Source organism: Salvelinus alpinus, chromosome 25 (genome assembly GCF_045679555.1).
Source record: "Salvelinus alpinus chromosome 25, SLU_Salpinus.1, whole genome shotgun sequence".
NCBI lineage: Eukaryota > Metazoa > Chordata > Actinopteri > Salmoniformes > Salmonidae > Salvelinus > Salvelinus alpinus.
In genome coordinates this window covers 711,497-726,132 of record NC_092110.1, presented here as the reverse complement: position 1 = coordinate 726,132, position 14,636 = coordinate 711,497, and the positions used below count along the sequence as shown (strand labels likewise).

General features: G+C 42.1%; 1 protein-coding gene across 1 annotated transcript in view; it reads left to right on the top strand.

The window, feature by feature from the left end:
* The window catches only part of gpr137c (G protein-coupled receptor 137c), a 56,883-nt gene extending 44,524 nt beyond the window's left edge, over positions 1 to 12,359 (top strand). The window contains exons 6-7 of the mRNA XM_071365107.1: positions 3,315 to 3,439; positions 5,338 to 12,359. Coding sequence (XP_071221208.1) covers positions 3,315 to 3,439; positions 5,338 to 5,566 — 354 coding nt within the window. The 3' untranslated portion in view covers positions 5,567 to 12,359. The remainder of the gene's footprint in view (positions 1 to 3,314; positions 3,440 to 5,337) is intronic.
* The last annotated feature ends 2,277 nt before the right edge of the window (positions 12,360 to 14,636 follow it).

The window sequence follows — 14,636 nt, the reverse complement described above, 5'->3', positions numbered from 1 at the left end:
TGTTGCGCATTTATAAAACACAGACTAAACATCTGACTTTTATCTGACTAAAATGCCGCTAGTGATACGTCGTACTGTAATGCGCGTGCGACAAACTGAGCATTCATTTTCCAGAATGAATTTTCATTGTACATCTGTTTTAGTATGTCTGCTCTGCTCGAAATTTGAGGCGTTGGTATGGTTCGAAAGGTTACCTTCTCCTCTATTACAGTAAAATAATGTCACCATGCGTTTCGGTGTCCATATGACCGATTCTGTTGGACCAAACCTCAAATGCAAATAGCGAGTGAAAACCGTTTGTCGAGGCCTCCCGAGTGGCGCAGTGGTCTAAGGCACTGCTAGCTGTGCCACTGGAGATCCTGGTTCGAGTCCAGGCTCTATTGCAGCCGCCCGCGACCGGGAGACCCATGGGGCGGCGCGCAATTGGCCCAGCGTCGTCCGGGTTAGGGAGGGTTTGGCCGGCAGGGATGTTCTTGTCCCATCGCGCACTAGTGACTCCTGTGGCGGGCCGGGCGCAATGCACGCTGACACGGTGGCCAGGTGTACAGTGTTTCCTCCGACACATTGGTGCGGCTGGGTTCCGGGTAAAGCGAGCAGTGTGTCAAGAAGCAGTGCGACTTGGCTGAGTTGTGTTTTGGAGGACACACGGCTCTCGAACTGTCCCTCTCCCGAGTCCGTACGGGAGTTGCAGCGATGGGACAAGACTGCAACTACCAATTGGATACCACGAAAAAAATGTATACAAAAAAACATTTTGTCAGAGAGGTAGAAGTGATCTCTCATTTTTGTTGTTGTGGGTGGGGGGGGGGGGGGGGGCTTAGGAGAAAGATGCGAAGCGAGAGGTTTCGCTCGCAAAATTCTGTCAAAAATAAGCCCTATACGCTCATTTTGAATTGTCCCAAAGGTCTGCCTTTGGGACAACGACTCCCATTGTTAGGGCAGAGATATGAGCATCTCATCATTACATACAGATGTCTGGTGTAAATGGGAAGGTGCACAGTACAGAAGGAGCGAATGAGACGAGACCAAAAAGACAATGTGAACAAGCTGACATAAACGCTCATAAAACTGAAAAATATTTTTTTAAACTTGATTCTGCGAGACAGGCATTTGGAATATCGCGCAAAAACATACATTCAAATTAATTGGATATATTGCTCAGCCCTACAAGGAGCTCACATTAATCATATGTGTTTGAATGCACATAGTCAAATATTTGCCTACCTCGGTACAGGGTAGCTTAACACAGCATTAGGTTCTATGTGGCCTTTATTTTAATCTTGTTCTCAGTTTCTCTCATCTATACTGAGCAAATACATAAACACAACATGTAAAGTGTTGGTCCCATGTTTCATGTGCTGAAATAAAAGATCCCAGAAATTACTCTCAAATGTACAAATTTGTTTTACATCCCTGTTAGTGAGCATCTCATTTGCCAAAATAATCCATCTACCTGACAGGTGTTGAATATCAAGAAGCTGATTAAACATCATGATCATTACACAGGTGCACCTTGTGCTGAGAACAATTAAAGGCCACTCTAAAATGTGCAGTTTTGTCACACAACACAATGCCATAGATGTCTCAAGTTTTGAGTGAGTGTGCAATTGATATGGTGACTGCAGGAGTGTCCACCAGAGCTGTTGCCAGAGAATGTAATGTTAATTTCTCTGCAATAAGCCACCGCCAACGCCGTTTTAGAGAAATTGGCAGTCCGTCCAACAGGCCTCACAACCGCCGACCACATTTAATCACACCAGCCCAGGACCTTCACATTCAGCTTCTTCACCTGCGGGATCGTCTGAGACCAGCCACCCAAACAGCTGATAAAACTGTGGGTTTGCACAACCAAATAATTTCTGCACAAACTGTCAGAAAACATCCTAGGGAAGCTCATCTGTGTGCTCGTCATCCTCTCCAGGGTCTTGACCTGACTGCAGTTCGGTGTTCTTTGGGTAAATGCTCACCTTCAATGGCCACTGGCATGCTGGAAAAGTGTGCTCTTAATGGATGAATCCCGGTTTCAACTGTACCGGACAGATGGCAGACGTATGGTGTCATGTGGGCGAGCGGTTTGCTGATGTCAGAGTGCCCCATGGCAATTTGAATGCACAGAGCTACCGTGACGAGATCCTGAGGGCAATTGTCGTGCCATTCATCACCTCATGTTTCAGTATGATAATGCACAAATATGCCACATGTCGCAAGGATTTGTATGCAATTGCTGGATGCTGAAAATGGCCCAGTTCTTCCATGGCCTGCATACTCATCAGACATGTCACCCACTGAGCATGTTTAGGATGCTCTGGATCAACGTGTACAACAGCATGTTCCAATTGCTGCCAATATCCAGCAACTTCACACAGCCATTGAAGAGGAGTGGGACAACATTCCACAGGCCACAATCAACAGCCTAATCAAGTCTATGTGAAGGGCTGCGTGAAATGGTGGTCACACCAGATACTGACTGGTTTTCTGATCCACGCCCCTAACTTTTTTTTAAGGTATCTGTGACCAGTCATATGAAATCCATAGATTAGAGCCTAATGAATTCATTTAAATTGACTGATGTCCTTATATGAACTGTTACACAGTACAATCTTTGAAATTGTTGCGTTTATGTTTTTGTTCATTGTAAATTGACATTCTGTCACGATTGTTGGAATAAATGGACCAAGGTGCAGCGTGCGTAGAGTTCCACATGTTTTAATAAATGAAACTCACCAAAACAAATACAGAAACAAACGAAACGTGAAGTAATGGAATGCTCACATGCACTACACAAAAACAAGATCCCATAAACAACAGGTGGAAAAGGCTGCCTAAATATGATCCCCAATCAGAGACAACGATAGACAGCTGCCTCTGATTGGGAACCATACCAGGCCAACATAGAAATGCAAAAACTAGAGTACCCACCCTAGTCACACCCTGACCTAACCAAATTAGAGATAAAAAAGGATCTCTAAGGTCAGGGCGTGACACATTAATTTATCAGACAGGTGCAAGGTACAACCACACTGACTTTGAAACGCAAAGAATGACCGTTTAGTCATTTAGCAGTGCTACTTTTTCATACTGGTCCCCCGTGTGAATCGAACCCACAACCCTGGCATTGCAAGCGCCATGTTCTACCAACTGAGCCACATGAGACCCATAGGAAATGATTTGGTCCCACATACATGTACCTAAACTATGTACTTACAAGAATATTTCCAGTCTTATTACTATGGTATAAGTTCATGTAAATTCTTTCAGAATGTTTTTCTTGTCATATATTACTTATTAAGTTGTGAGTGTGTCCTTTTCCCCAGGCACCAGGAGGAATGATCAACAGTCACAGCTTCAGTTCCAAGGCCTATTTTTTTGATAACCCCCGGAGGTACGACAGCGATGATGACCTGTCCAAGAGCAACAACTCCAGAGCAGATCGACCGAGGTGGGTAACAGGCTACTCTATCACCTATAACATCCTATATCGCTCAACTAAATTTCCCTGTAACATCCTAAATATCGCTGGTGAAAATTTGCCTGTTACATCTTTTATTTCCACAGTCACCTATATCATCCTGTATCCCGCGTACACAATGCTAACATCCTACATTTCAGCTATACAGTTGCTTATAGCATCATATTTCCCTTGTACACAGTCATCTATAACAACCTACAGTGCCTTCAGAAAGTATTCCTACCGCTTGACTTATTCCACATGTTTGTTGTGTTACAGCCTGAATTCAAAATTGATTAAATAAAAAAAAATCTCAGCCATCTACGCATAATACTAACAAAGTCAAAACATGTTTTTAGAATTTACGCAGTATTCATACCTGAGTCAATATATTTAATACATTTTTAGCACACACTCTTATTCAGAGCGAGTTACAGTAGTGAGTGCATACATTTTCATATTTGTTCGTACAATACATGTTAGAATCATATTTGGCAGTGATTACAGCTAAGAGCTTTGCACACCTGGATTGTACAATATTTGCACATTATTCTTTGAAAAACTCTTCAAGCTCTGTCAAATTGGTTGTTGATCATTGCTAGACAGCCATTTTCAAGTCTTGCAATAGATTTTCAAGCCAAATTAATTCAAAACTGTAACTAGGCCACTCAGGAACATTCAATGTCATCTTGGTAAGCAACTCCAGTGTATATCTAGCCTTGTCCTGCTGAAAGGTGAATTTGTCTCCCAGTGTCTGTTGGAAAGCAGAACCAGGGTTTCCTCTAGGATTTTGCCTGTACTTAACTCTATTCCATTTTATTTGATCAGCAACAACAAAATACCTAGTCCTCCCTGATGACAAGCATACCCATAACATGATGCATCCACCACCATGCTTGAAAATGTGAAGAGTGGTACTCTGTGATTTGTTGAATTTTGTCCCAAACATAACGCTTTGTATTCAGGACATAAATGTAATTTCTTTGCCATTAAAACTTTTTAATAAATTCTGCTTTATTGCAAACAAGATGCATGTTCACTCTGTCATTTAGGTAAGTATTGTGGAGTAACTACAATGTTGTTGGTCCATCCTCAGTTATCACCACCATTAAACTCCGTAACTGTTTTAAAGTCCCCATTGGCCTCATGGTGAAATCCATGAGCGGTATACTTCCTCTCCGGCAACTGAGTTAGAAAGGATGCCTGTATCTTTGTAGTGACTGGGTCTATTGATACACCATCCAAAGTGTAATTAATAACTTCACCATGCTCAAAGGGATATTCAATATCTGCTTTTCTTTTACCCATCTACCAATAGGGGCATTGGAAAACCTCCCTGGTCTTTGTGATTGAATCTGTGTTTCAAATTCATTGCTCGACTGAGGGACCTTAAATATAATTGTATGTGTGGGGTAGAGAGATGAGGTAGTCATTCAAAAATCATGTTAAACACTATTATTGTCAATACAACTTATTTTGTGACTTGTTAAGCAATTTTTTTCCTCCTGAACTTATTTAGGCTTGCCTAAATGGTTGAGTGGTTGAATACTTATTGACTTAAAACATTTCAGCTTTTCATTGTTTGTTCATTTGTAAATATTTCTAGAAACATAATTCCACTATTTTGTGTAAGCCAGTGACACAGAACCTAATTTTAAAACATTTGAAATTAGGCCTGTAACACAACAAAATCTGGAAAAAGTCAAGGGGTGTGAATACTTTCTCAAAGCACTGTATATGCACCACAGTCACCAATAACTTCCCATAGTCCCTTAACACAGTCGCCCATACAGTCACATATAACATTCTACATCCCCCAGTCAACCTAACGTCTTATATCCCCCATACAGATACAATGCTGAGTTAAGCCTGTCCCTTCCATTCCACAGTAGTTTCCTGTCCTCGACGCCCCAGTTGGACCCCAGCTGGTACAGCTCCACCCAGAGGAACGGCAGCCTTACGGGGATCCCCCATCTCCCCACCGGCCCCCAGACCTCCACTGCACCCCTTCTCCTAGCCTACGGCAACACCCAGACCAACCAGCACCATAACTACTATTCCACCCCCCAGAACTACTATTCTACCCCCCAGAATCACTACTGCACCCCTCAGAACTAACCACCCCTGCCGTCCCCAGTAGATACCCCTGAAAGTAACCCGGAAAACACTCAGGAAGGGGCGCTCCTGACCTTCAGCTACATGGCTACGACCCTCTGGGTTACCCTGGCGATCCTGTGACTGGCGCTGTGTGGCCACGCCTCCCTCATTCCAGCTTTCGACCCGGTCCCACCCCACCAGGGCTACTTAACTACCCGTCTTGTTGTAGGCATGGTGATGACCTTTGGGATTTCTGGGGCCAGACGAAGGGGAGATCATTTGAGGTCAGTGGTGGTTAGGGAGTGGTCAGCTGAGTGATATTCCTTTTATTAAAAAAGCTTTCCAACATGTCTATTACCATAGTCCTGGAACAGAGGTCTGCTACCCGACCCGAGCCAAACGGGCCCCGACATTATACATCAGGTTAGGGCCAGGTAGGATCTATTTTTTTCATCAATAACTAGAGAACGGGCAGGGCTCGGGTATCACTAGATTGATCACTAACATTTTGAAGCTGAACCATTTGTGCGTGCTCTGCTGCGCAGTACAGTCATATTTAACTAAGTTCTTCAACCACATTACATATAAGACAGGAGAGATGATTTCACAGAAAATAATAATGTTCCTGGAGTTTTTTAGGAGTTTAGAGTGACGAAAAGTAGCCCAAGCAGAGCCATTACTATGGATACTCAGACTCAGACCCACCATGAGCTGAGCGGATGCAGAGCGAGTGACAGACAGGGAGGAGCAGCTAATGGATTTACAAACTGAGGAAGTTATTTCTGATTTTGGGTTTTTGGCAGGGCCTTAAATTTGGCAGAAGCAATCGGGCCTGGGTAGTGTAGGGCCTGAACGTTGTGGGCATGGGTAGGGCTCGGGCTTTGCATTCATGTCCGTGCAGGGCTCTTTCTGGAACATTGTACTATTCCTAAGAAATGTTTGTATGGAAAGGATTGTGCTTCTCAGCTTTTCCACACACACACATACTGTATGTTTGTCGGACATCAAACAGAAAAGTTAGTCCTCTATCTCTTTCAAGGACCAGACAAGTACATGGACCAGCACTTTGTTTTTGCACCCCAAATTTCCTATTTTGCTTTGGTCCAGTGGGCAGTTCTCCCCGCTGCCCCTTGCACACAGACTCCCCTCCATGAGTCGGGAGGTGACATGTGTACTTGAAAAAATCCCCGCACTTCACATTCTGAGGACAAGACCCTGGCTTTAATGTAGACTTGGATCTTTATACAATCTCAGACTTTGTGTTCCTTCCCTGGACCATGTCTCATTTCCCTGTAAAGACCAGTTGTTATCTGAGCAATGAGACATCCATGGCCATGTCCTTCTAAACCAACACCAAACGGGGCTAGAATCATGGGCAATGCTCTCGGTATTCGAGCCCAATGTGCACTGGGACACCGTGGGAAGGGTTAATACTTTGTGTGTTTGAATCTTTCACACGGTTAAAGACTGTGTGAAAGAGGAAGGCCACTTTTGCCAAAGAGCGCACAGATCGAGAGTCGGGCCTAAAATGTAGTCTCGAGCCTCCAGCTTTCCTAGCTGCTTGGGAACTCCGTTTCGACGAGAGGCCCCTAATGGAGAATAGACTGTGGGGGAACAATATGTTTCTGAATGAATTTTCTGATCTGGACCCAGTAAAGTGAATGTACGGACTAAGTGTGGATCGGCGGAGTGATTTAGATCAAAGTGTTGTGGTCCAGTTTCACAGTACACTAGGCTACTCCCTGCAAAGCCCTAGCAAGGTCCCAGGTCAGTTTGTGCTGTCTTTACAACTCTAATGGTCATTGTCGCCAGACAGCACAAAGATATCTGGGACCAGGTTAACCGGTGACAGAGAGGGATAGATGGGCTTAAAGACGCCCTCCCTCTCTTTCTATATCCTGACTATAATAGTAGATGTATTCATGTGGTAGTTTACAGCATCAAGATCACCATCATTAGCCTGGACCCAGATCGGTTTGTGTTGTCTTGCCAGCTACTCTGGTCATAGTCACCCCATTGGCCATAAGAGTACAGACAGATCTGAGACCAGGCTACACCACCATACAGGGACACCTGAAAATGTGCCATTACATGTTACTGTTTGTTTATTTTCCTTGTGGAAAACGTCTTGCACAAAATATCGAAAATTATTAATACGCTTTATGACCTCCTACTTATTTCAATTTTAACTGGATTCTATGTTTGTTTTTTATACTCCATGGCTACTAATTTGGACTTTTCCATGTCGAGATAGTGGTACGGCCCAGGTGTACAGGGCGAGTATGTGTGTGAATGTGTTTGCTAAACATGCTTATATGCACAGAAAGTGTTTAGGTAGGAGGTAAGAAAACTGTTGATTGTCTTTCCTTTCCTGTTACGATGAGCGAAGGGAGGGAACCCAAGAGCGGACTCAGAAGAGGAAGCCGGGATGAATGCACAAAAAGGTTTATTGATCACAGAGAAATGGGGAGTGCAGAACCGGGGTAGCTCAGATGAGTTGCAGAAACCAGGAGTGTAGAGTGAGGTTGGAGTTGGTTGAGTAGAACAGGGCCTGAGGGGAATCCAAGGTAATAGTGGTGAGTGATATCCAGAGCAAGGTGGTTGGTGGTGAGATGTGGAACAGGAGCCAGAGACAGAGACAAAGCGGTAACTGCAAGGAGAGGACAAAAATGGTGTAAGGCAGGAAAACGAGCAAAGCAGAGCAACAGGATCTTGAGAATAGACAAAAGGCTAGAGTGATAACTGACTGAGCAGAGATTACGATCTGGCAGGGATGAGTATATGTAGAGGTCTTGATTATGGGATGATTTGCAGCTGGTAGGGACCAGCTCTGACTCCAGCACACCTGTCTCCAATCACACCAAGGGAGAGAGAGAGAGTGTATACAGGGGGAGAACTGAAGGTTAGGAAGACACCGGATGAACACGAGAGGGTGTAGTGGGCGCAATGTGACACTTTCCTTTGTTTGTTACTGTTGAACAGAGTTTTGTGTTTGCAAAAACATGTTCAGAGAGGGCAAGAGGAATTGCTCTCTACACACTTGATATGCCTTCTAGTCATATTTTATTTTGTTTTATTTTGCCATTCTTTTCTTGTTCCCTTGCCTTCCTTCCATGAATGTCTGAGATCAAGTGTTGTCGTTGTTGACGTTATACGAGTTGTGTAAATTAATATCTGCTGACAAACACAATCAGTGGGCGAATGCAATCATATTTTAAGTATATTCTTTTTTTTTTTTTAAATGGACCCCCTTTTCTCCCCAATTTCGCTCCAACTACCCAACGGTATCCTCCGAAACATGACCCGCCAAACCGCGCTTCTTAACACCTGCCAGCTTAACCCAGTATCTAGCTGCACCAATGTGTCGGAGGAAACACTGTTCAACTGACGACCGAAGTCCGCTTGCAGACTCCCAGCCCACCACAAGGAGCCGCTAGTGCACGATGAGCCAAGTAAAGCCCCCCCGGCCAAACCCGGACGATGCTGGGCCAATTGTGCGCCGCCCTGTGGGACTCCCGATCACAGCCGGTTGTGACACAGTTCGGGATCGAACCTGGGTCTGTAGTGACACCTCAAGCACTGCGATGCAGTGCCTTAGACCGCTGTGCCACTCGGGAGTCTTTTTAAATATATTCTATGCTATTTTTTAAAGTATATTCTATGCTATTTTCTCCCAACATCTCTGTGTTTGGGACTGATGTCATTGTATCATATGGCTGATGTCACCTTTTGACCTTTGGTGCTGTGGAGGTCATACAGGAAAGGTCCAGTTGGACAGGAAGTGAAAAAGTATAACCCACAGAGAATGATAGAGGCTTCTAATGGCCAAAAGGCTGTTTTAGCATGGGCAGCGCCATTGAGGGCTTCCACCATTTTAATGTAGGCAACTGGGTGGGACTTCCATCTTCATTAGCTGATCCCTCCTGATGACCCGGTTGGAGTCATGTCCAACTGGGTCATTAGGAGGGATTAGCCAATTTAAAATGTACTATTTTAGAATGGAGATAGCCTTAATGGAGCTGCTGTCTAAGACCCTAGAATAGCACAGATACAAATATGAGTCCTCTATCTCTATAGTATAACCGCAGGTTGAACTTCCTCTCACCCTCCCAGGGCCATAAGCCAATTCCGGCCAGCCAGGAGAACTGCTTTTAAAGATTTGTATTGTATTTTATTCCCCCTTTTTCTTAAAAAATATAATTTTAGAGGTGGATTCTGCAGGGTAATGGATTTGGGTGTAGGAACAAACAGATGGTTGTCTTTCCCTTAATTTGCTTTGGAGTCTCAAACTAAGTTGCATACATGTGTGATGGTTGCAACAAATCTCTGTCAGTAAGCAAAAGCGAGCAGACAGCTATAATCAATGGGAAAAGACTGGCAAATGTTTATATTTTCACCCTTATATCCAAGAACATACAACATTCTATCTGGCATGATTGCAAATGATCCTTACTTAAAGAGATAGTCAGATGAAATCCTGGATAACATTTGTATGTCTCTGCGTCCAGTATGAAGGGAGTTAGAGGTATTTTCGTGAGCCAATGCTAGCTAGCGTTAGTTCAATAGACTATTGCTATAAGACAGTTCACAGACAGTTCACAGTTAGCTATAACGCTAGTTAGCAATTACGCTATCGCTAGTCGGCAACTTCCTTCAAACTGAACACAGAGACATAAAAATGGTATCCATGGGTTCATCTGACTCTGGGGATGTAGATAAAGGGCTTCTTTGCAAAAATATTAAACTATCTGTTTAACAGCAACTTATGTTCAAATGTATGTGTTGAAAGTATTGTATTTTTTTGCTGATTTTGTTTCTGTGAAATCTATTGCTATATAAGCTCTTGTGTCTCGCAAAGAGCAGGTTTAGCCTTTTTATAATAATTATAATTTGTCTCAAATTCTTTATTGGTGGCCAATGAATGTAACACGTTTACCCATCTTTCATAGATCACTAAAGATGTTTGCAAGCACTACCATGTTAAAATAAAGCTTTTCAACTGAACACACAAGGTATAACAAGAGTCCTCTGCAGAACTAGAGGCTGCATTCAAGGGCATGATAGAGCCCCACTGTGGAGGTGTCATAATACCCCAAAAACCTAGGGGTCAAACAGGGAAATGGTTCCAATCGTTTTCCACCATTAATTTTTCCCATGGGGGATTTTAGAAACACTTAAAATAAGGGCTGTGTTTCATGTAGGCTTACCCTGGCGTAACGTTTTTATAACCATGTAAATCTCTCGGACAAGGTGACTTTCGTCAATATATTTGGCTCTATTTACTCTGATTTGAAAATGATAATTAGTATCAAAGTAGACATCATGAAAAACTACAAATCCCTGCAAACTCCTACACGTCATCTCTAGCTGACACCTTTGCTAACAGGTATTGTGTTAATTTAAAATGTGCATAAGACAGTTCACAGAATTGTCCATTTAAAGAAATTTAGCCAATTTATTCATTACTACATTTAGCTAACATTAGATAGTGTCACGTCTACTCCCGTTATAGATAGTTCATCCAGATATTCTTACCTTTGTCTCGATTTTGGCAGTCTCATCCAGATCATGGCATTTGTAGTTTTTTTTTTTTTAGGATAGCCACATTAGCAGCTAATTAGTATTTCTATTTTGGGAGGTAAATACAGGTGAATCTATTGATAAATGTCACCTTGTTCTAAAGAGATTTACACAGTTATCAAAACATAATGCCAGGGTAAGCCTACAAGAAACACAGACTTTATTTTAAGTGTTTCTAAAATGGTGGAAAATGATTGGAACCATTTCCTTGTTTGACCCCTAGGTTTTATGGGTATTATGACTCATATTGTGGTACTCTATACATAGCAAAATAACAAAGAGGGGGCGTGTTTATCAAAACATGCAATGGACACCGTTTTAAATTGTTTTGCAACAGAAAATGGACATTTGCATATCTTATTTGATGTCCAGGTAGTTTGAACACAATGAACACAGCCCAGTTCTCTGAAGGCTCAAGAACCCTCTGGTTATCAATGTGACTGCAATTGACAAATCAATCATAAATATGAATCGCCCACTTTCTTTGATGGTGCAAACCATAACCAGTGTGTTAAGAGTTGGTTTGCATTCCTAAGTCCTGACCAACATGATCAGCTCAGAGGTTTCTCTTGTCTGTGAACGACTGGATGTCGAAATTGGGTTTTGTGTCTTGGCCGAACCCTCGACTACAATTCAATTACACGTGTTTTAAAGCAGATCAGGTTTGAGCTCCTGTGTGTTTTGACACGACTTTTCATTCCACTGTATTCCCACTCATCTCTGATTTAAGAAGATTTATGAGCCAGATTTGGCTTCACAGATTCGCATCTGATCATGCAACTGATGTTGATTCACAGTCCATGGGGTGTACTTGTACATTAATCTGCCTCATGCTACAGGAATAGGTGATAGGCTCTTGCCCTATGGGCCTTTCTGGCTCAGACAAAGCTATTTACTCTTACAGCAAGAAGAGATGAGTGTGCGACTTTATTTTTTATTTGTATAGTATCTTTCGCTAGTCACCACCTCGCCAAAAGGGTGTGTGTTCTTTGTGTTTTTACTTAACAGATTGTGTACAGACCAATATTTATTTCAGTCATAGAAAACAATCTCTACATCACATTACATTCAGTTACCTTACAGCCAATCTGCCATTGAGAAAGAGTGGATAAGCACTTCGAAAGGCCCTGAGAAGTGTACACATTCTATCAATGATTGGTCAACACGTTTGACATGTGTATACAAAATATTTCCTGTGAGTAACATTCACCAATAAATTCATTATGAAAAGCTATTGCAAGAAAAATGGTGCAAAGTGTGATTTTTTTTACCCTGATACAGTATCAAAGTGCCATTTAGCCGAAAGGGTATTGGTTACGGTCCATGTTCCTTTATTTGTTTTGTTAGATCCCTTGTAAGTCACTTGTCAGGACTTTCACATTTCAATGTACCCAGTGGAGGACGGAAACTAGTTGTCCTCCGGCTACACCATGGTGCTACCCTACCGTGCTGTGGAGGTTACTGTAGGCCTTCTTTGCAAAACAGTGAGTTTTAATCAATGATTTGGTGACTTGAATATATTTATTATAGTTTTATTTTGTTTGAGGAGAATGGTCCTCCCCTTCCTCATCTGAGAAGTCTCCACTGACCTGTCACCTACAATGGTCACAGTATAACAACACTATTACCTCACTAACTAAAATAGATCTTTGTATCAGAACAATATGTTTCTGAGCAGTCAAATATCCCTCCCCCAACACACACACACACACACACACACAGAGTGAAGGGAACTTTCCGGTTCACTCACCTGCAGTTTGCCCCAGAGCCTGCACTTAACACAGCCCATGCAGCCCATTATCCTGGAATATGTTGTGGAAAGTCATCCTAAAGTCCTGACGATGAATTTAATTTATTTTGGGTAACAGACATACAACAAAATGTACAATGTGGACCCAGAGGATATCACTTGAAAGCATTAAACCGCTTGTTTCCAAAGTGGTCCTCGATGGTAAAAACAATAACACATCTAATGATTAAAAGGCAAGACAAAATTGCAAACAATCATAAATGCATTAATTTATATTGACATCCTAAAAAGTGGCACTATTCACTGCACTTCTCCCTAACCTTAAAAATCCATCATGTTCATTTCACATTAAAACAATCTATTAATTGCACATCATACCGATCCTTCAAATAAATACACCTGACCAGCAGTAGGGGGCACAAGGGGCAGTGGAGTGGATTCTCTTAGACAACCTTGTCCAAATAAAAACCTTTGCTTGCTTTTTAAAGCAATTTTTACTTTTCCATAGACAAATGCCTGTATAGAAAAACATGTTTCTCGCAGTACTGTTTACTCTTGGGATTTCACTATACATAACACTAGCTCCGGTATTGTAGCTGTGTTGGTTATAGGCCATATCAATGTGGCTTTTCATGTAACCGGGGGCACGATCATTTAAGATGTCAAACATATGATTAAGTTTAAGTTGGTCCACTCTGGACTCCGAAGGCAACAAGCCCACCTCCTGGAACTCCTGTACCCCTAATGCCCCCCTAGGACTCCCCTCCTGGAGTCCTAGAGGGGCATTCAGCATATACCTGATAACATTATTTTGCATGCCCTGCATTCTCTTTTTCAGCTTTTTTGATAGCCCACTATACCAAGCAGAGCAGGCGTAATCAAAATGACACTGAATCAAGGTTGAGACAGGCAGTTTCTTAACTTTAATGTTAAAATATCTAGTGTTTTACGATATGAACATTTCAATTTGTTCACCATTTTAGAAATAATTTTAGCAGCATTCAGGTCTCCAGAAAGGGATTGATCTATGGACAAACCAAGATAAAATGCACTTGTTTTAGATTCAATCTCCTTGCCTGCACAGTTCACCGTTATCTTGTCACCCCTAAGCAATCTAGGTTTTGTTCCAAACAAAATCGATTCAGTTTTTCCCAAATGTAGTGACAATTTGTTGTCAGACAACCAATCTCTAACAAAATACATTCCTTACTCAGGGTCTCCTCTATGTAAACTGTATCCTTCCCTGATACCTGTATAACATTTTATTAGTCACATACACGTGATTAGCAGATGTTATTGCGGGTGTAGCCAAATGCTTGTGCTTCTAGCTCCGACAGTGCAGTAATATCGAACAAATTACACAACATATACCCAATACACACAAATCTAAGTAGGAATGAATTAAGACTACATAGACATGGACGAGCGATGTCAGAGCGGAACGGACTAAGATACCGTAGAATAGTATAAAATACAGTATATACATATGAGATGAGTAATGCAAGATATGTAAACATTATTAAGTGAATTTAGATACCGTAGAATAATATAGAATACAGTATATACATATGAGATGAGTAATGCAAGATATGTAAACATTATTAAAGTGATTAGTGTTCCATTCCTTAAAGTGACCAGTGATTCCTAGTCTATGCTCATAGGCAACAGCCTCTAATGTGCTAGTGATAGCTGTTTAACAGTCTGATGGCCTTCAGATAGAAGCTGTTTTTCAGTCTCTCGGTCCCAACTTTGATGCACCTG